General features: G+C 39.4%; 1 protein-coding gene across 1 annotated transcript in view; it reads left to right on the forward strand.

Moving 5' to 3' along the window:
* The first annotated feature begins 257 nt into the window (after positions 1 to 257).
* Positions 258 to 21,764, forward strand: part of FAM171B (family with sequence similarity 171 member B) — a 32,681-nt gene continuing 11,174 nt past the window's right edge. The window contains exons 1-3 of the mRNA XM_079311024.1: positions 258 to 537; positions 20,579 to 20,812; positions 21,486 to 21,578. Of these exons, the coding sequence (XP_079167150.1) occupies positions 381 to 537; positions 20,579 to 20,812; positions 21,486 to 21,578 (484 nt within the window). The 5' untranslated portion in view covers positions 258 to 380. The remainder of the gene's footprint in view (positions 538 to 20,578; positions 20,813 to 21,485; positions 21,579 to 21,764) is intronic.

Consider the following 21,764-nt stretch of genomic DNA (forward strand, 5'->3'; position numbering starts at 1 on the left):
AGAGGTTTAGGTTGGACATGAGGCAGAGTTTCCCCACAGAAAGGGGGATTAGACATTGGCACGAAATACCTCGGAGGTCACTCCCAGCGCGGTCCATTCCGCGGTTCTGTGGATGTGTGATTCTCGCACTCCGGGGCTGCCGCGCAGCGTGACTCCGTGAGGCGCTCCGGCACCGCCGGCAACAAGCGCGGGGGGGCGGTGTGAGGGCGGCCCCCTCAGAGGGACCCGGGGCCCGGCACCGGGGGAGGCGGCCCGGCCCGGCCCCGCCCCGGCGCGTCTGTGGGCGGGCGCTGCCTCCGCCGAGCCGCCGGCAGGGCCCCGGTGCGGAGCGCGGTGCCGGCCTCCCGCAATATGCCTCCGCTGCCCTCGGGCTGCTCGCCATGCCGGGCACCTGCGGCCGCCTCTCCGCGCTGCTGCCGCTGCTGCTAATGCTGACCATGGAGCGGCCGCCTCCTCCCGCCGCGGCCGCCGCCGCCGCCGCCCGCCCGCAGCAGCAGCGAGCGGCGCTGCCCGGGGCCGCCCCCGCCGCGGCATCAGGTACGGACCGCTCCCTGCGCCCACCTTCCCTCCTTCACCCACCTTCCCTCTCTGCGCCCCACCTTCCCTCCTTGCACCCCAGTTTCCTCCTGCACCCCACCTTCCCTCCCTGCACGGCGGGAGCGCCCCGGGGAGCGCGCACTGACCCGCACGGGCGAGCGGAGCCTGGCCTTGGCTAGCGGCGCTCCAGGGACTCCTGCTCGCCACACGGAGATACATAAATATATATATATATGTATGTATCATAGACATATGATTTGCGTGCTTATTTCTGTGTGTATCTGTATCACTTTAAAAATAAACCAGCTGATAACGTGTGCGAGCATCTTGAGCCTGTCAAACGAGTGATGGGGCTGCTGAGCTCGTTAGTTTTTGCATCCCCTCTGCAGATGCTTATCCGAGACCACGAAAATAATGTGCTTCTTTCGGCTTCAGGCCTTCGTTTTGCAGTCAGATGTTTGAGGGTGCTCCTTTACAGAACCAGAGCGAATGGTGAGGTGTCTGTGCTGTCATCTGTGTAGTCTGAAGTTTAGTGGCTCAAATGAGGATAAACCCAGTGTTTTTAATGACGTACTGCCTTCCACCAAAGAATTTCAAGATGGTTTCAAACATGAATTAAGACCTTTTAACACCAAGGCTCCGTGTCGGCATATCACTGGAGCATATGTTTCATTTTTAGCATCTAGGCATGCTTCTGTTTCCAGTTGACTTCAGGAAGGTATAAAATGTGCTTAGTTTGAGGCAGATGGTTAATATTTTCCTGAATTGAAGCCAATTTGCAAAGCTGCCGAAGTATATTTGCTAATTAGGGAATATAATCAAAGATATTAAATTGCAGTATTTGCTTGCTGCTTCTTTAAGATGTGGGACAAGTAACTAGATTTGATAGAAAATGAACAGTTTTAAATTTTTCCTTATATGCTCTTCAAATGCCTTGATTTGCTCTTCAGGTCTTTTTTATGGGGGTTTGTATTGTTTTTTTTAATTATTTATTAAAACTGTAACATTTTGAAGAAATCATTTGATGAACATCTTGGTCCTTTTTTTTTTCATTTTCACTGATGACTTTTCATTAGTTTGCTTCTTATCATCCTTTCAGTAGAATATATCATAAATCACCAGCAAACACCTCTTAAAAGGCATTGGCAGTGTTTCTGACTCGGGCAGTGAACATTTTCCTCATTAAAAATTGAGTGGCAAAAAAAAAAAAAAAAAAAGACAGTTTTTCTAATTCAATGATCCTCTTTGGTTTCAGGTATTGATTTCTTTTCAAGAAGCTCTGTTACCTTATCTCCTTTAGCCCTGGCCAAGGTCTTTGTTGGTATCTAACATTTTGATGCCTGTTCTGTTGCCTTGCTGTTCTTGTTGCAGACCCACGTGCCAGCTCTTGCTGCTTTCTTTTATTTGCTCATTTGGCATCATAGGTTCTGAAGTATGAAAGTCCAGAAAGTGTCTTGTAGTCCACAGCTTTCAGTTTATGAATGTTAAAAATTATTATTTGAGTCAGCTGTCAGCATTTGTTTATGTTAGGCTTAAATATACTTAAAGATTTATTTCACTTGTTGGCTGGATTTCTAAATGATCTTGATTAATTTTTTCTTTTAGGAAAAACTGAAAAAAGGGCCAATGGTAGACTTTGAAAAAGATAACCTAATTACTGCTCTGAAACTGATATTATTCTGAAAAAACTACTAAGCACCTTTGGGGTTTTTTTGTGTAGCATTTCAGTAAAGCATGCAAGCAATTTTCAGTTTATTGACATTTTTGACATTTTTTAGAAGGAGAACGTGACTCCAGATGTAAATATAATGGATAATGATGTCTTTTTATGTTAAATTATCATCTGATGGCTTACAGCTGACAGAGGCAGGCAGGATAAATGGCTGCTGCCTTTCCAGCAGGGCAGTCCCTCAGGGCAAGGCTCTGAAGAGGCAGCTGCAGATCCAGCGCTGAGGACTGCCAGGCAGGCACTGCCTTCTGGCTGAATTTGGGTTTGTGCAGGCTGTTTGTGACCCAGTGCTGCTGCAGCAAAGGAGATTTATCCTCCCTGGCTCGGGAGGGCACCAAGCTGGGGCTGGAGTTGCCAGCCTGCTGCCATTGACGTTTGTTCCTGTGTGGATGGCCCTGTTCTGTCCAAGCTTGTTACACCGTGCCGCAGATCAATTCCCTGCTGGATTAACTGACTCCTGCCACTGTCATTGTTGTTGTCTGAGGAGGGATGCTGAAGTCAGCACAGCTGTGGGCAGTGTCTGGGGTGCACGCTCTGTGCTGACATGGTAGTGGCACATCATGACTGAGAAGGGGTTTTTGTTCATCTGTTTCTCTTCCCCTATAAACAACAGCAAACTTACTGCCAAGAGGAATAAGTAAATTCTATACCAAGGCAGAGAATATGTACAAGAGGAACCAGTTCATGTAGTTATTCTGACTCATCTCATCTCACAGATACAGGCATTCTTCCAAATTAAAGATGAAAATAAAAAAAAAATTGGAGAGCTAGAGAGACAGGCCTCTCTGGTTGGGGTGATGATTGCTGCCTGGGTTCTTCCTTATTCATAGTGGGGTTTTTGCATTTTCCATGTGGCAGTTTGGAAATCTGATGTGCAGAAGCAATAGAAGAGAAGCTGCTGGGTGCTTGAGGTATTCATCATTGAGGTCAGCAGGCTTCAGTACAGAATTCAGTGAATTATAGTCCTGGCTCTGATCCAGGCAAATCTGGTTTTGTTTTCCATGTTCCCTTCTCTTTATCTTTATGGAGGTGCATTCTTTCTAGGAGCTGAGAGTTACATTCTTTAATGCTCGTGGAACTTGGGATATCCTGATATCTTCATCCACATTATTATTCTCTTTATAATGCAGATATTGTGCTATAAATAGAGCAGAGACCACTAATTGAATAAGTGATGGTTATCTGTATCAGCTCTGTGGCAGGTCTGATATGTACTGAATGAACAACATGCTCCTGCAGAAAAAGCAGCTGTGTCAGTGGGAACTGTCACTTTACACAGGGTGACATACAGCATCTTCATGTTGGTGGTTTTTTTACCATGTTGGCACATTAAATTAGACTTGTACAATGTTTTAAAATAGGTGGTTTTTTCAAGTGTGGGAAGTCCCTGTATCTTTTGTAATCCCAGCATGAAAAAAAAACCAGAACCCTTTCCCTGTTATTTGTTAGAGACCATGCCCAATCTGCCTCTTGTTTCAGAATTCAGGGGGAAAGGAGTTTATTTTGGTTTGGTGTATTTTTTATTTTTTTTAAGGCAGATGGCTTTGCGTGTGATGGGGAGATTAGCTTGGTTCTGTAGGGTGAAATTCAAAAGCTGTAGCAGCTATCAGTGGTGCTGAACAAAGGAGAGGAGGGATTTGGAGTTGCTGTGTGTATTTATTTGTTAATACACAAATTTCTGTTTGTTGAGACAGATGAAATAAATATGTGATTGTTGACAAACCCAGAAGAAAATTAGAAGTTACCTTTTTACCTGCTGGAGACAAATTCCCTGCCTGGATGCTGCCTGTGGGATTTGATTCTGAGCCCATTTCTCAGCACTGTCTGCCTGCATGTGATGCTGAGTGGCTGCATAATGTGAAGCTGTGTTATAGACTAGTAATTTCTGGTTCAGAGTTTTCTAAACTCTTTTTGTATGTTGTCTGCTTCTTTCTGATCATTCCAGAAGGAGGAAACTTTCTCGTTCTTCCTTTTTATTTGAGATATCAAAAGTGAAATATTTATTCAAAGCAACAACATGTGTGACTTATTGCTTATTTAATCGTGGTGTTCCATGTTTCTTGCTGTAGAATATTTTTCCTAATGACTTGTATATTGGTACATAGTTGATACTTGGGTATTTGGTAGCATTTGGTTCTGATTCCTTGTAGCATTTGTCTGGGTTTGAATTTGAGCAATAATACATAATAATGCACTTTAAAAACCCCATGGTGTAGTGTCACTGGCTTCTTTGTCACTTGAGGGAACAATCTTTATGGTTTACTGTCTCTAAAGTCACTGGATTGGGGATTAGTAGGGCAGCAATAAATCCAGTTTTGTTTTAGAGCTTTTGTTGCAGTCAGATACCACAAGAAAATGAGTGAGGAATTAAAAGCTGTGTGGGAGATTCTTTAGCATTCCAGTAAGGAAGGAAATGCAGTCATTTTCATGGCTTAGTGATTATGTAGGATACAGTTCCTGCTCAAGAAGCCAGGACTGTCTGAGTAGAGATTTCTGATCAGAACTGGCATTATTTATTTTATATAAGCAACAACACAACACTCATCCTGTAGATACTGGAATATAACTGGTGTCAGGGAAAAGGTTTATTTTCAAGTTAGAAGTGCTACATACACATCCGAGGCAAAAACTAACTCCACCTATAGAAATAAGCTCAGAAAATGGCCTTTGATTTGCTGTTCATTTTTCTCAGGATTCCCAGCCTCTGGTATTTACAACAATGGCTCCTCAGCTGGGTGAGAAAGAATGAAAGACTTAGACATGTCCTGGTTTGTTGGAGATGATGTTCTTAGGTATCTGAGCTTTCTGTGCTGCTCTAAGATGGGGTAATGCAACAAAATATCAGCGAGGGCATTGGGACTCTGAGAGGGGATAAAGCATCTGCAGTTTGAAATGGGAATGAATAAGGAAAAATGAATGTTCATAGGTGCACGTGTTCCAGGATATAAGTCACTTAGCTGCTAATACACCAAAAAAAAAAAAAAAAAAAAGAAAAAAAAAAAGGAGGAGTTGGGGGTTTTTCATGGTAAAGCACACATGAAAAAGATATATACTACCTTTTTTCTGGGTTTTTTTTTTTTTTTCCTCCTCAAGAAGAGAATTTGCATAAACATGGGGGTGGTGAGGAGTTCTGAAGAGTAAGACACCTCTCCTGAGCTGAAAGCTTGCTTTCATTGAAGCCTATTATACATTATGCACCATCGTGCTCTCTACTTCAGAAAGCTTGATTTCATGAAACTTGCATTGATTGTAGCTTTCATTGTAAAGAACTGAGAGAGACAATGTGCTTTAGCATTCCATGGTTACATGGTCAGGAGTGGCAGGAAACAAGGGATTAATGATGGCAGGAAGCTACCTATTGCAAGGTGGTATTTTTTGCAGTCCTTATTTGTTTTGCTAAAGTTTGCCTCTTGTCAGTCTGTTGGCAGAAGGTACACCATCAAAGGCCAATTGCTATGTAAAAACATTCACTGAATTACTGTCAGGCTGAGAAAAAGGCAGGTTGAGAATTTGGAATGCAGCTGCTATCTGGGTCACTGGGGATCTGTTGCATACTTTCTCTGTGAACTAGCTTAGTAGATGAAGTCTTTGAAGACACAGGCAGAGATCTGAGAGTAAAGTTTATTCAAAATAAACTTAATTCTTAGTGTGTCAAATTTAGCAAAACAGCACAGGTTACTTTGTTGCCTTGAAAGTTGCATATTTTTACATCCCTGTATCCTTCTGTAATGAATGTGGACTTGAGGCACAATGTGACAGAGCAAATGTGTGCTCATCTTACTCCTGATACTGTTTCATTCCTAATTCATGGGTTTTGCATCTGGGTTGTTGTAGGAGCACCCAGGCTCTGTGATCATTCATTTTCCTTGAACCATCAGAGTTAGTTTACTCTCAAACAACTCTTCTGTGTTCAGTAGGTTGAAACCACCAGGTCCAGTCCTTCCTGCCTAATCCTGGCTAGCCAGGAGTGTTTCAGCACAGCTCCTGAATGTTCCTAAAATGTCACCTTCCACACATGGCTGCAAGAAGTTGTATTCAGCAGGCTGCAGAGCAGCTGTCACATTTCTTGCCTTGCTTCTCTGGCACCAGTTGTAGCAGAAAACATGAGGTTTGAGAACACTTTTCCTGCTTGTACACATTTGAGGGGAGGATGTGAGTGTGCACAGCTTTAGAACCAGCAGTAGGGAAGTGTATTTGCCAAGAGAACCTGTGCTAGGGAATTTGGGGTTAGAAGGTTGAAGAGAATGAATTTGACTTGTAGAGGTCCCTAAGCCTAGTGTGGAAATGAGGCAGGAGATGGGTTACAGGGTCAGTTCCTCATGCTAGACTTCCACATGACCCTTTCTCCAGCATTCTGCATTTACTATTGATAGTGCCAGGTACCTAACAAACTGCAGTTCTACCAAGGGAAGAGGCAAGAGGTGGCCTCTTATTAAGATTACATTAAATAAATTGTGGCTTGTTGTGGATGAGAGAGCAGAAAACAATTTTGTCCCTCTAACTTGTGATTTTTCCTTGTCCTATTTTAAAAAAAATCTGGTGATTTTGGTGTGGGTCTTACCTGAACCACTGGCAGCTGTACAAGTTAAGCTGCATGACAGATATGGGAGGGATATTGGGGGTTTTGGGGTGTGTTGAACACAATGCAGTGCTTATATCTATGAGTAAGAAGCAGATACTGAGCCATGTGCATTAGGAAGTCATGAAACCAGAGCAGAGAGAATCTCACAGCCACTTCAACTGTCCCCAGCAGACTGTGGTTGAATCATTTGTTTGGGTGTTTTTGTTTGTTTCAGTGTGGTCCTTAATAGTACATCTGCCTCTTCTGAAATGTTTTCTTGTATTTCACATACTTTTCTTTATTTCTCAGTAATCTTTTACTGTATTTAATGCTTGAACTTTCCCACTGGAGTGTGTATGTAGCTTTCTTATTGTAGGTTATTTTAGTTTTGGGTCTGAGCAGCCCTTTCATTACTCAGATTGATTTTACTTTCAGATTCATTGGTATTGTGGTTTTCATTTACTGCAAGAATTATCATGTAAGGCCATGCAAGATAAAGTATACCTTTTCACACTATTTCCATAATGAAGCATGAAATTTGCATCAGACTGTGAGCCCCAGATTATCATAGGATAGTGTACTCCATGTAGAACTTTCAGACAGATTTGCTAGATATAGTAAATTAGCAGCTGAAATAAACCCATCAAGTGAAGATGATACTTGTTGGTTTGGTTTTCTGTGATTTGAGAGTGAGGATCTGGAACCAGTTGGATGTTTAGGCTGGAGGGGCCATCAGGAGCATTCTTAAAGCAGGGCTGGCACTGAACTCACCTGGGAGCTCTTTCCTGTCAGACCATGAGAGACTTCAGGATTGGGGGACCTCCCTATTCCCATGCTTGTTCATCCTTAGAGAGAAAAGCAAATCCCTCATGTCCAGTCAGATCCTTCCCTGCAGTTGATGACTGCTGCCCTTCATTGCCTTGCCACATCTCAACAGAGCTCTTGGCTCTTGATTTTTGGTGAAGGTTTGGGTGAGGGAAGGCTGTTGTTTAAGGCCCCCAAAGCCTTTCCTTTGCAGGCTTAAACAAGGCTCATGTCTTTCATGTTCCTTCCCCTAATGCATGCAAACTGGGACAAAGTGGAGTTACATCCTCTGCTGCAGATTTGGGGCTGTTTCATAAATATGATGCACACAGTTGGCTCAGTCTGCTGAAATAGATACTAGTGTGTAGCATGGTTATGAAACTTGGCAAAACACCAAATCTATTTATTATTAATGACTCTCCATGAGCAAGGCTCCCATATGAAACTGATTGGAATATTTTCATGGAAGTTATTTTCTGCGAGGTAGCAAATCTGGTTGATAATTTCTACCTGCTAATCTGAGCTATACTGGAGAGAAGGTCAGTGATGTAAGATATTTGAAAATATTGGCTGTTTTGCTGGGATGAAGCAAATGTGCTTGCCCTCTCTACCTACTGCAGACTCTAATGGAATTTTAAACAAGTCTTTTCATGTAATCGTGGAAAATATTTTTCCTCTGTTTTGAAGCATTTCATTAAGTGACTGAACAGGAGAAATTAGTAGTTTTGTGTTGGGTAAATGAAAGATTTTGGTACATCTTGTGTTTGAAACAATAAAGCCTGTTAATAACATGAATTATGGCTTGTGATAAATATCACAGGAGCTTATTCCATTGTTTCTGGGAGCAAAGGAGAAAACTCCCTCTCACTGGGCTGCAGTAGAGAGTTTCTTTGGATTACAGACCACTGATGTTGAAAAAATCCTCTAATTAAATTCAGCGGAAGCGAGACCCAGCAAAACATTTGTGAGATCCTGCATAGCTTGGGTGCAGCATTGAGCAAAAGAATCTGTCATGCCTGTTTGCCTCTTAATTAGTTGTCAGGTTCCTTCTCCCTCTCTTGTGTTTTTGTTGGGTGTCTTTTCTTCAGCACAGTGGAGAAAACCTGTCCCTCGACATGTCTGGCTGGTGGATTCTCCAGTGTTCCATGGAACAGATTGTCCCAGAAATACTTGAGTGGATTTGTTCCCCCCAGTCCAGCTGGCACAATCCCAGAGGTGCTGAATGAATCTTGAGTATTTAGGGGGTAAGAAAGAAGTGTTTGCTGCCCCATTCTTAGCCTTGGTGTCAATAAAACCATTTCCCTCATCCTAGAAAGGTTTCCATGGTGCTAAGTTGTTTTTCCATTATTCCCTGCAGGACTTGGGCTGCCTGCTGGGAAGGGAGAAGTTGTGTTTGTGCTGCAGACAGCAGAGCTGGGGGCTTCAGCTGGCTCCTGGAGCCCTTCCTTCCCCTAGTGATGAGCTGTAGGCAGGCAGTAATGACTCTGAGCAGCAGTGGCTGAGTCATTAACACATCCAGCACTGACACTTACCTGGATGGCATCCATGGATGCAGAGCAGTGATGTTATTGTGCTGCAGTCCTGGCTCCATTGCTTTGCTTTAGCCTCTGATCTGCTTTGACAGCACTTTCTCTTCTTTTAAACCTTTTGCTACTCTGAGGAACAGGACTTACTTAAAATCAGTAGGAATCTGCAACCATTTTTCTAATACCTGGTGTTGTATTCTTTGTTGTTTTGTGATTTTTCTTTTATCATTCACTTTATTAAACTCAACTTTAATGAAAATTTCTATATGGAAGAGACTGTAGCTTGTTGTAGCTTGTTGTGCTCTTGCTTTGTTGCTGCAATATGAATTTCCTAACTCTTGCAATAAAAAACTCCCATTCCACATGTACAGAGCTACCCTTAGGAAATGTTGTCCTGCAAACTTTTAATTTTATTTTCTCCATATATGTCTTTATACTTTGGCATTTTTTCCAAGGGATTAGAGGATCTTTTCCTGCAGGTGAGAGACAGACATTGCTGCAGCATTGCAAATATCTTTCTTGAAGGAGTGGTATGAGATTTTACAGCTTTAGGGGAAGAAAAGTATTTTCAGACAAGAGTAGTGACAGGTTGGTATTGAAAAATATCTCAGAATGCAACAGTAGCTGTCCTTTGCAGTTAGTGAGTAAGGTGCACTGATGTTTGAATTCCTGGTTTGTGGGGTGTATTGTGCCACAGAGTCTGGGGATGCTTATCTGTCTTAGAGTTTCTCAGCATTAAATGCCATGCTTGAACAGGTGCTACTTTGTTTTCCTGTGCTTTTTTTCTTTTCCTCCTTCTGTCAAATGAAGGGTATGTTTAAAAATGCACAGGGTTTTTTTTTCAGCTAATTTCACTCCACTGGGAGTTCCACAAGACAAATTCTGTGCCTGACCCATTAGGATAAAAATAAAAAGATGATTCATGTTGCAAGGATACTGGAATATTTTTTCTGTCCAAGTATATTGGCTGTTAGAGGGTAGGTTTGACAAATCATTAGAAATTCTTTATGAGAAATGGTCACATTTTGTCAAGATGCTGCTGCTCCCTGATTTATTTTTGCTGTTTAAATGCTGAAGGTTTAATTGTTAAGTTCATGAGATGGAAAAATATGTTGTTGGTTTGTCCTCTAATAGGCACTTGCCCATTTTTCTTGAAGATGTATAATATATTGTGGGGTTTATATAAAACCCCTATATTTAAATAAAGTATTATGAAGATTTTATAATATTTTTCTTTGTACTTTCCCCCCTAATATTCTGTAACAAAGTGTGTATTTCTAATATTTTCATTCCCTCAACTCTGATGCAAGGTAAAATTATACTGGCAGTGATTTGAAAGAAAAAAAAAAAGAAAAGAAAAGAGCAGCATTACAGGTTGTCAGTGAGTAAACTGAAATTTAAAAAAATAACTTTATAATGGCCTCTGAAATGCCTTGGCAAAGCTGTTTTATTTTTTTTAGGTTTCAGGAGCTCTTTCTAGTATTTATATGCTCATTTTAATCTCTCTCACTTGTGAATTTATCTTAATTTGAAAGGTAAGTTTTATTTAAGATTTTATTCTTGCTGTATTAATAATTTATCTCACTTATCTCAAATTACAGAAGATGATATTTAAAATAAATGACTCCTAAATAAGTGAAGCCCTGCAGACTGCAGCATTTCATCTTGTCTGCTGTCTGTCTGCCTTGCCCCAGGAAGGTGAATTTCTGCTTCAGTCTTCCATGGTAACCACAGCTCTGAGAATCAGGCTGGCTGATTCAACAAAATAGCAGCAAATCAAAATGCAAAGTTGCTATGGTAATTTTTATTCTCATAGGTTTATTGTGTCCTGTGAATTCTCATGTTCTGTCTTGGGTGATGACACAGTCTGATTTTAATTTGTGAAGAAGGCATCTAATGGTGAAAAAACATCTTTCAGCTCCTTAGCAAATGAGTACCTTGCAGCAGTACATGCTATGCACTTAAAATTATTCCAGTGAATTTTTAAACTGACATATATATGCCAAGCAGTGCTAAAGGAATACAGGGGGGAAAATCCCATCTAACCTTCATGGCTGCTTTCCTCTCTGAATTTCATGGCTCTTGCTTAGGTAGCCCATAAAAATATATAAAGGGGAATCTTCCTTCTATTTTTTATATCTTACTAGGAGCACTTCAAAGGGCTTGGGGGTGTGTTCCCACTGGAGAGGAGAGTGAGTGGTTAGCAGCTTTATGGATTAGCCTGATGGCATTCTGCTGCACTTCTTTAAGCAGGATCATTCCAGGAAGGTGTTCATTGATTATGCAGCAGCAATCATTGGGGATACAGCCTATGATCATCTGGTTTATTTTATTGATTTTGCAGGACCTTAATTTTGTCAATATTTGGTTGCTGTCAACATTTGTGGAACTGATTATCATGTTTATGCAGTTTGTTTATGCATCTGGTCTGGGACCTGGGATGGAGGTGTAACCCCTTCTAATGGTAGAACACATCTGGTTGTAGAAAATGGCTATTTTTAAGTCAGCAGATATTTTTTAAGTCAGATCTGTTCTCCCATATATACAGCACATCTTCAAATTGAAAAAACTATAATTTTCCTATGCAATCATACAGATTTTGAATACTGAGGCTATCCAGATTATAAAGTAATCTAAATCCATCAAATAACTTCAAGCATTAAAAGTCTGTGTTTTGTGCTGGGGGTTTTGTCTTTTTTAAAATTTTATTTTATTTTTAATGTGAACTCAAGGTAGTGCTGCAATCAGTACCTGTACAAGTGTGCCATGGAATGAGATGGCAGGAATTTAATGTCTGTTGGGAAATACTGGGTGTGTCTAAAGTCTTTCTCATGTGTGAAAAATTACCTTATGCTGGGCAAATATCACATCAAAATATGGCAGCTCAAGTTTGCCAGAGTTGGATATTGGCCTGTTTAAATTTCATCTTTCCTTTAAATTTCTTCTGAATTTGGAGGAACTGACAGCAAAAGTTGTGAAGAGAACAGTTTACTGGTTTACACTGACATAATGCCTATTAATTACTTTGGAAGTTCTTTCAGTGCCTAAGTGCTAATCAGGAATAAATTGATAATTTTCAACAAATATTCAAGAACAAGATTTCTAGTAAGAATGTTTTGCTGTTTTCTTTACCTCTCTCTTCAAAAAAAACCAAATCTCTTTTTCCTCTTACTGTTTGCTTAAGATTTGTATTTATGTATGCACACAACTCCATACAAAATATAAACCCCTGAAATATTTTGGTATAAAAAGAAAATAATTATTCTGTTAAAGTGAAAGAAAAAAATTATTCTGCTGAAGTGAAACAAAATTGTTGTCAGTAAGTAACTAGCAACTTTTTTTTTGTGAAAGCATTAGTAAAATGCAGTGTTAATTCTATGTAAAAAGTGGTGCCAAATCTATGGATATTTTTTCTGGGAAAAAATGGACAAGATATGACTCAGGTAGACATTCTGTTTGTGTGTTAGGGTTTTTTGTTTTTTTTTTTTTTTTGTTCTTTATTTACTTTGTTTCCCATCAAAATCCCTTTAAGAAGAGAAAAAGGCTTTGTTCTTCTCAGTAAAATATATAATACTTGTTCCAGTATGTCAGTAGGCAGTCAGCTTCTTCATATTTTCTGATCCAGTTTCATTATAATTTGACACTGCATTTGAGGTCTGTTTTGAATGAAATTAATAATTAGTCTTTGACCTAGTAATTTACTTAGAACCTTGAAGTTTTCTCTGGATCATGCTAATTTCCCAGAGGCAAATCTCTGGCACTTTTTCATTCTGCTAGATTAGAAGTGTCCCTTTAAAGTGCTCATCCTGATGAGTTGGATTCAATGCATTTAATTTCATGTAATAAATTCACCTCTCTCTTTTAGTGTGAGGCTTGCAGAAAACCTCATCTTCAGAAAAGTACTGGTCTTTTTTCATAATCAGTGATCTCACTGGCTAATATTACAGGGACTCATCACAGAGATTACTCCAGGCTGGATAGAATTGTGGGAGGAAGGATACTGAGCAGAGCTCTGCAAAAGAGAGAGGACACTCTGAAAGGCAAGGGGAAATAGGAAGTGAGAAGGGGAGTTTTCAGAGCACAGTGAATGAGCAGAAAGCAGATTTATTTTAGTTTGAGATGACAGCAAAATGTTGGGTTTACATCTCTTCCTGCATTGTTTTGCTCAGCTCTTAAGAGCAAAAATATCCAGTTGTTTCAAGAGATTCAGCCCCGCCGTGAAGTGGCACTGAGGAGTCAGAAGAGTGTATAAAGGGTGTTCTTATACTCTTTTTTAAATTTTCCCAATAAGGTGGGAAGGTCACCTGAATACTATAGTGTGTGCTGAAATGATGCATGTATGTAAATAATTTCCATTTCCTCTTAATCCATGTACAGATGCCCGACTATTCTGGCCATGTAGTCTGCATGTGCCTATCACAGCTATGCTGGTGAAATAAGCAAGTGGTTCTCTGTATCTGAAATAAAGCACTATTTGAAGCAAATATAAAATAATTTCTTTGAAATACTCTCAGAGTTAGAATAAAATTGGATTTTTTTCTAGCAAAAGCTCACTAGGGTAGCCTGATGTATGACAAAGCTTAGGCAACAGTGTGCTAATTTTTTTTAAATTTCTGATCTGTTACACTTTTTCTTGACTGCGAGACATGAGCTTGGTGGAAGTACCTGACTAGATTGGGTTAAATTGCCTCCTACAGTAAAAATTACTATAACAGCCTTTCTCTGTGTAAAAGGGACTGCCTGTTCCCCCCAGGACCTACCTTTAGCTCCCTTGTAATTGAAATTTTGTAGATTCCTTCTGTGGAAATTGGTTGGCCAGAAATATGGGAATACTGTGGTGTCCTACTTTCCCAGACCCTGTTTTGCTGCTTTGTCCTTGGAAATTGGTAATGTGTTTTGTGTCACTGCAAAGGGCTTTGCCAAAGCTCTTCTCCTAAATATCCATCTTAATGTTTGATTTTGCATTAAAATATTTTAAGGGAGTGCAGAGCTACAGAGCTGTGCTGTATGGATTATGTGCATTGGCTGTTCATATACAAATGCAGAAAATTCTGATCAGCTCTGTGCTTCAGTTTGTTTTAAAAAAGAAAAAAGATTTTACAGTATCTTTTATGGTACCTGTATTGTCTAAAAGCAGTTTTCTCTAAGTGTCTGTAGTTGAACAGTAGTGACCAGCACCCCTGACACAGAGCAGTAAAACATCAATATCTTTTCTCCAAAGGGCATTTCAAGGAGCAGCCAGTTCTTGCTTTAAAATTAGAGCTATGATGCTGCCACTTTGCCTAAAGATCATCCTAAATAAGGCAATTTTTAGCAATTGCTGCAGTCTGTGTCTGTCCTTATGTTCCCTTGTTCTTTACTCATCACTTTGGGGTTAATGTTGAGTCCCTGGCTGGAAAGTTTTAACTCTCAAAGTGATTCTGGAGAGGGGTGGTCCAACCTTAGCCTCCTGCTAAGTGCAAGAGGGAGACTGTCAGCAGTTGTCAACTTACAAGTATTTTCTTTTTGCAGCCAAGTGGAATGACTGCATTTGTTGTCCTAAGCATGTGTTGTTCTTATCTAAATCTAAGGTTCTCTTTTCCTGAGAAATTGATTTTTACAGTTGGTTAGGTATTTGCTGAATTTTCTCAGACCTTCTGTGAACAATGTAAACTTCTTTGCTTCTCAGTCCAGTCATAAGTTGTTGAAAATGAAATATGCAGATTAATAAAGACAAAGTTAAATTTGCACAGACCAAAACACTAGCAGTGTATTTTTTTATTTTAGCAGTGTTCCTGTTCCATTTCAGGGAGGAAAAATAATGTTCTGCTATTTATTTTCTGCTACTGTTTTAAATCAGAGGAGCAGAATATAAAACATCCTTATAAAGAACTGCGTAATTAGTTTCTAAATGAGATATTCTGATACCAATTTGGAATAGATAGAATGATTTGTGTAGAGTTAGAAAGATCTTTATACATGTATATGCCCATTTGTACTAAGGTCTATAAATTACTGCATGGAGTATGACAGGATAAAAGAACCCTGATAGCTAACAAATGAAGCCTACATTTGTCTGTAGAGGTTATTAATTAGATTTGCAGGTTATTTGATAGCTAAGAGAAGCATAATTGAAAACCAGCCAGAGAGCTCACCTCAGTGCCTGACAATAACTCTCACAATACACCCATAAAATAGTTATGGGAGTTTAGGGGTCACCTATTATGTCATTTTAATGCACTGTGCAAGGCAGAAAGCTCAGTCCTGTGTCAGTGCTTTGTACCTCACTCCAGAACAAAGGTACCCACAGATGGATGGCCCCCTGTGGGGAGGGGGACTTGGCCCTGCACTAAATCACCCAGACATGTACGTGGAATTTCAATGAAATGAAGGGGGCTCTTGCTTTTTCAGTCTGTGCTTCTGCAGTTTGTCACTGCTATTACTGTAGTTTTAAGGAAATTTTAAGAAGATTGGTTTTTGTGGGCAGGAGGTTGGCTTTTGTATGACCTATTTGTACTGAAGCCAGATGTGTGTTGGCTGTCTAGATTATGTGTTTCATTGATTTCCACCCCCATGGCAATACCCATTGCAATATTGGATGTGTAGTAAAACCCCTTATTCTAATTACACATTTTTTCTTTACACATCAGTGCACCTTTCATATCCCTAATTGTGTTAAGCCAAAAAATATGGTGTTCTACCCAGGAAATTGCTTAACTGGGTAGTTATCTGTGTTTGAGAAGAGTAACTGCCTCCTTCCAAGGGCAGAATCTCTGGCTATAGGAACTTGGTGATAAATAGGGAAAGGGGCTTAGGGCTGGGTTACAGAATATGTAGGAATTCTTCCTGGTGTGTTTTCACCACTGCATCTCAGTTAATGATAAGTGTATTTTGGAACATATTGGTGCCTGTGAGGGCTCTGGCCTTGACCATGGTAATTAAATCCCACAGAAATGGTAACCAGATGACATGCTTGTCTGCAGAATTAGGAACAAATTACATGGATCGTAAATGAGATTTTTTTGCACCATTACATTTGTACCCAGCTTGCAATTCCAAGCAGCTCTTTGTCTTAATTCTGTGATATGATTTTTGAGTTAGGACAGTGAAGTGAAGCCAAATTCCAGGCATTAGATAGTGTTTTTTCTCAAAGAAATGAGTTGTCATCAATTTTACTGACCAGGACACTTCTGAAGTAGCTAAATGTGGTAGAAGGCCTTGTTTCCCTTTGTCTGAATTACTGCTGCATTTGTATGAACAATTATCAGAAACATTTTAATGCTGTAGGAGCTGGCATTTCCTGTGGATCTGCCAAGAGAGGAATCCCTTCCTCTGAGGCAGCACAAATCAAATTAGCGAGGACTGAGTTCTTCCTTCTAATTGTAGGAGTTCTGTCAAATCTGTTTAATACTGAGATACAGCTGACCCACTTGTGTTTGGCACATGTCAGTGACCAGAAAAAAAGCACAAAGTTCATCCATTGTTTAAGTTTTCAGCTTTTTGTTAAAAAGTTAACCAACCGTTCATTATTTTTATCTGAATTGGTTTTTTTCAGTATATTTTATTGTGATTAAAATATCCTGCTACAGTTTCCATCATAGCTGAGACTTAAAGTTGTCCTTAAAAGCTTGTAAATTAAGATATTTATAAAAAGAAAAAGAAAGGCAGTATTTTCTTTGCAAATTAGGTGTCTTGGATGTTAGTGTGACATTGAATGCTGTTAAATTTGTGATAAATTTGCACGTTAAATGGATGTGAGGCTTGTGAGGGGATTGGTTTGAGGAGGGAGCTGGGCAGGGAATGTCAAGGTTGGAAAGAAATGATCATTGCTGTAGGAGCAGAACTGCATACAAAGTCTGAGCTCTGGGACCCTGGGAATATCTTGCTTTTAGCTAGGCTGCAGCAACTGGTCTGCAAAACTATGGTGAACGTGGCTGTGTGAGTAGAAAATTGTTACTATTGGATTCTGGCTTTTTTTCACTTGGATTTTTAACATGCTATCATTTCACAAGCATTTGGATAGAGGCATAATGATGTGTCCTCGTGTCTCCTGTGCCATTACTGTTAAGGAGTGCAAAGAATAATTTATTTTAAAAGTCTCTCCAAAACCATTGCATGGGAGTTTAAAGTGACTTGTTGGCAGAGTATGTTCTAGCTGATATTAGCAAATCCAAGTGCAGGCAGGACACAACTCCCTCTTGTCAGGAGAGCTGTTGTGTTAGCACAAAAGATAAGGCCAAAGGCACTGAGACCAGGGGTTGAGTCTCCTTTATCTGTATCTGGGTATTGAGGGGCATGAAGTGAACAGTCCTCACTGCAGTGGCTGCTGCCTGTGTGTGACAGTCACACAGGTGGTGTTAGAACCCTGGCTGCTGAGAGCGTCAAACTTTCTGTGCTGACAAGCACTGACCCTCAGGAAAGTACTACTTTTGACCTGAGGCCTTGGAGAAGGCTTCCAAAATTAAATAATAGAACTAAGATCAGTGTAGTTTGAATAGAAGTGTGTAATATCACATGGCGCAAAAATTTAGAATTTAAGGTTTTAAAATATAACAATATATAGAGAGCAAAATAGAAGTTTTGGGCTGGAGGTTTCTTTCTTTTTCACCTTCTTCTTCATGAGTCTAGACAGGACCTTATTTAATTGGATAGAAAATTCTGCATTACAGGTCACAGGTGTTTAGTCATTGGGTCAAAAGTAAAAATAATGTAGGTGTTAATTCTTAATTAAACAGCTTAGGTTTAAAACAACCTTGTAAAGAAGAAAATATATCGCCATTTCACTAGAAGTGTTGTAGCACTTACTGTCACATAAATAAAAATAAATAAACACCTAAGTCCCAACACGAAACTCCATCTCTCGAACTTTTAATCCCTACTCTAGCAGAAAAGAAAACAGAAAATGAAATGCAATATAAAGTGGTGCTGCATGTGAGGATAAATGCAATAGGTGGGGACTCTTCCAGAGCTGCCACTAGAGAGCTTTGTCTCAGCAGCCTCCCAGGATTTCAATCCATATTTCAGGAAGAATATCACTTTTGGGAAGTTCTGTGGCAATTTCTCTACCTGTAGGAGAAGGAAGTGATCAAAGTTGAGCATGATTAAAAACAGCCAATGACATTCTTCAGTTCATCATGAGAGAGTGAAAATAGCACAGCTTTCTACAGCTTTACAGTGTTTTAAATTTTTTTTTTGGACCCAAAGGTTCTAAGAAAGTGGGGATTAGTATGGCTGTAACTGAAGGAGATGAGAAGAAGAAATAGTTTTGCACAGAACAACCTTTGAATTTACCAACGGCTGGAGGAGGGCTGTGGCATTTTCCCTCACTCTGTGTTTTCTTGTTAGGATTTTTGTCAGCAGGAAATAGAAAATACTCATCAAAAGTATGAGATGACTGAAAGAATGTGTCTTGCTGAGTATACTTTAGGTTTTAATTTTTTATTACTTATTTCAGCTGTTAAAACTAGGCACTTTTTCTCCTAACTTGATTACAGCTGTTAAAATACCAGTTTATAACAGGCATTTCTGGTTTTCCTTCTTACTGGCATGACCTTGAATTCTTCACTTTATTTCTTACTTTTTAAATACCATTTCATTATAGACTCCTGACTTCCAAATGATTTCTGGATAAATAATATTGTGCACAGCCTGTTTTCTCTCCTCTGTAGCCATTGGCCAGGGGCATATGACCTGTTTTTCAAGTTTTGGCAGCCCCTGGAATGATGCTAGTATCTTTGTAACTGAATCAATGCCTGGAGGAGCTGTTTGGAGCCTGTAATTTGCTGACATGACATAATTTTTTCCCTCCATTATTAAATGATTTAAAACCCCTCTAGCACAGTAATTTAAAGCAATTTTATTCTTGAAATATCTTACATAAGGAAAAAGAGCCCCAGGTTACATTATTCCAAGATTATTGTGCATTTTCTGTTTAATGTTTGAGTGCCATTGGTTTCTTTTTTTTTTTTTTTTTTTTTTTTGTGTGTGTGTGTGTTAATTTTTCTGAAAATCTGTATCAATTTGCTCAAGGGGATGTAGATTTTTGTATAACATTACACAGAATCAATCTGGCACAGCTGCTAAGTTTTCACTGTATATGGTAAACAGTAATAAATGAGGGCAGTGTAGCTTTTGTTGTGTGCAGGTCATTTTTTGCATAAATGTACAATATGCTCCATGCATACAATAGATCTAAATAAATACTTATTTCAGAGAGGCCCAACTTGGAGGGCATCTCCACTAAATACTGGGGGTTTTTTGATGGATTGCACTCAGCTCCTCAAGACCTGTTCATTTAAATCAAGGTCAGTGGCAGTAATCTCTTGGTGCAATGTCAATCTTAGTTATAGTGGGGATAACATAATGAAATTGAAGTATGATTTTGGGTAGATCCATTTCAAATAACTTAACTTGACATTTGACCTAAATAGAAATGCATATTCATGATGAATGTATTTGAAAGTATTAGGATCCAAAGTAGTGCAGTGGTATTGAATAGTAGTTTATCTATTACCAAAATACTCGAAAAGTTGTTATTTAAAATATTTAATAGTGATCTACAGATATTTTAATTTCTAACAACAAATTTTTCTGGAAAGAATGTGGAATTCTGTTCCTTTTCACATACAGTGAAAAGACACTCTAAGAGTTTATTTGCTATCAGGGTGGAGAGAAACTGAATGTGATTCAGAGCACCTTGAGACTGTTGTTCAAGTGGATTTATTCTTTTCAACATACTTTTTAGTCACTGTAATTATGATTTCTGCAAGACACTGAGTATGGTACGAACGATCAGATCCTCTAATTAGAGAAATACTGTTTAGAAGGTACAATGTAGGAAGGTGAAAAGTAGCCCAGTGCAAGTCTGGTGAGAGATGGTATCTTAAAACAGTGTCTGGATGCATTTGGTTGTTTTTATAATAATAATGTTACACGTGTAAATGCCTTGTTTCAGTGTCTGTAGACATCAGGGTCTCTGCCTTTACAAACTCAAGGTGCATCTTGAGATGTGTGTGCCAAGCCAAGGGTTGGATAACAAGACCATCTGTATTATCAGTGTGATACTGCAGAGCACAGCAAACCTTGTGTTGTCACAGATGCATTCTCCAAGCTTAAACAAAAAGGGGAAGATGCTTTGTAATTTGGTTTTGAATGTTTTTGTTGTTGTTGTTTTTTATTTTGTTTTTTTTTAAACTGGTTAGTAATTACATTTGCTGAGTTAGATAGACATTTTTTGACATCTTTGTGCTCCATCTTAAGGTTTTTGTTTCCCCCTTCTCTGGTGTATATAATTGCATGGTTACCCCTTTCTTTGGCCAGGGATAGAGATGTACTGTGCAGTGGATGAATAGCAGAGACCTGAACTCCAGAACTTCTTTACAAAATGATGCTCTTTAGTTGTGATGTATTAGCATGACTTCCTGTTTTTCTTTTTGTCCATAGGTTCTGTTTTTACACTGAAAGTTCAAGTAAATGACATCATCAGTCATCAGTACCTGCCACAAGCAGTGGTGGAGGTGTTTGTTAACTACACCCTGACAAATTCTACTCTTACTGGAAACAGTGGAGCAGTGTTAATAAAAATCCCCTACAAACTAGGATTAAGCTTAACTATTGTCTCATACAAGGATGGCTACCTGCTGACACCTTTGCCTTGGAAGACTGCAAGGATGCCAAGTACGTAAGCATCTTACAGTCCTATTATTAAACTGTATCTAGCAGTAATTAAATTTCTCTCCTAAGCTGTCTGGGTAGTTGCTGTCAGCTGAACACAACTCAGTGAAGTCAGTCAAGGGAGGTGGTGTCTGTCAGTGCAGATCTAAGGGTGAACTGTCTGTTAAACTTGTCAAAATTCTGATTACTCTAAAACAGAAAATAGCCCTTTCAAAGTCTAAGTGGGTAATGTTGTGACATGCAGTGAATTTCTAAGAAATTTTTGCCTAGAGTTAGCAAAGAGCTGTTAATGTGTTTTCACAAAAATCCTGTTCACCCGAGTGATTCTTAGAGTGCCAATGCTTTTTGTCCTGTTGCAGCTCCACTTCAGCAGTGTTTCCTCACAGGTTTTCTTGTTTAACTACTGCATGCTCTTAAAAAGACACTTTTTTTTTTTAAGAGACTTTTAAGAATTTTAGTCACTTTTTTATCCATAAAAGTTATAACAGAGTAGCAAACATTCAACAGAGGTCTTTCTGCCTAAACACTAAAATTGCTGCTCTGGATAACAGGTTTATTTAGTCTTTATATGCTCTCTCATTTATTAACTGCTCTGTTCAATAGTTCTTTAGATTTGGAGACCTTGGAGGATTTGTTTTTGGTTGCACAGTGTAACAGATATTGTCATTTTTCACAGTATACTCGTTGGTGACACTCTCATTATTCCCACAAAGTCAAGCTAATATATGGCTGTTTGAAGATACTGTCTTAATTACTGGAAAACTGTCTGGTAAGTTCTGTGTATGCAGACTGTAACTAAATACTTGGTGATAGCCATCTGTATCCACATGGAAAGAAAATTAAGCATCATCTTATTCTCATATAATACCTATCTACTTGAAGCCAGGTTTTCTGTTAATTATGTAGCTGTATGAGGGGCTGTGACAAGTGCTAGACTGGAAATACACAAATCATG

Source organism: Erithacus rubecula (genome assembly GCF_903797595.1).
Source record: "Erithacus rubecula genome assembly, chromosome: 8".
Taxonomy (NCBI): Eukaryota; Metazoa; Chordata; class Aves; order Passeriformes; family Muscicapidae; genus Erithacus; species Erithacus rubecula.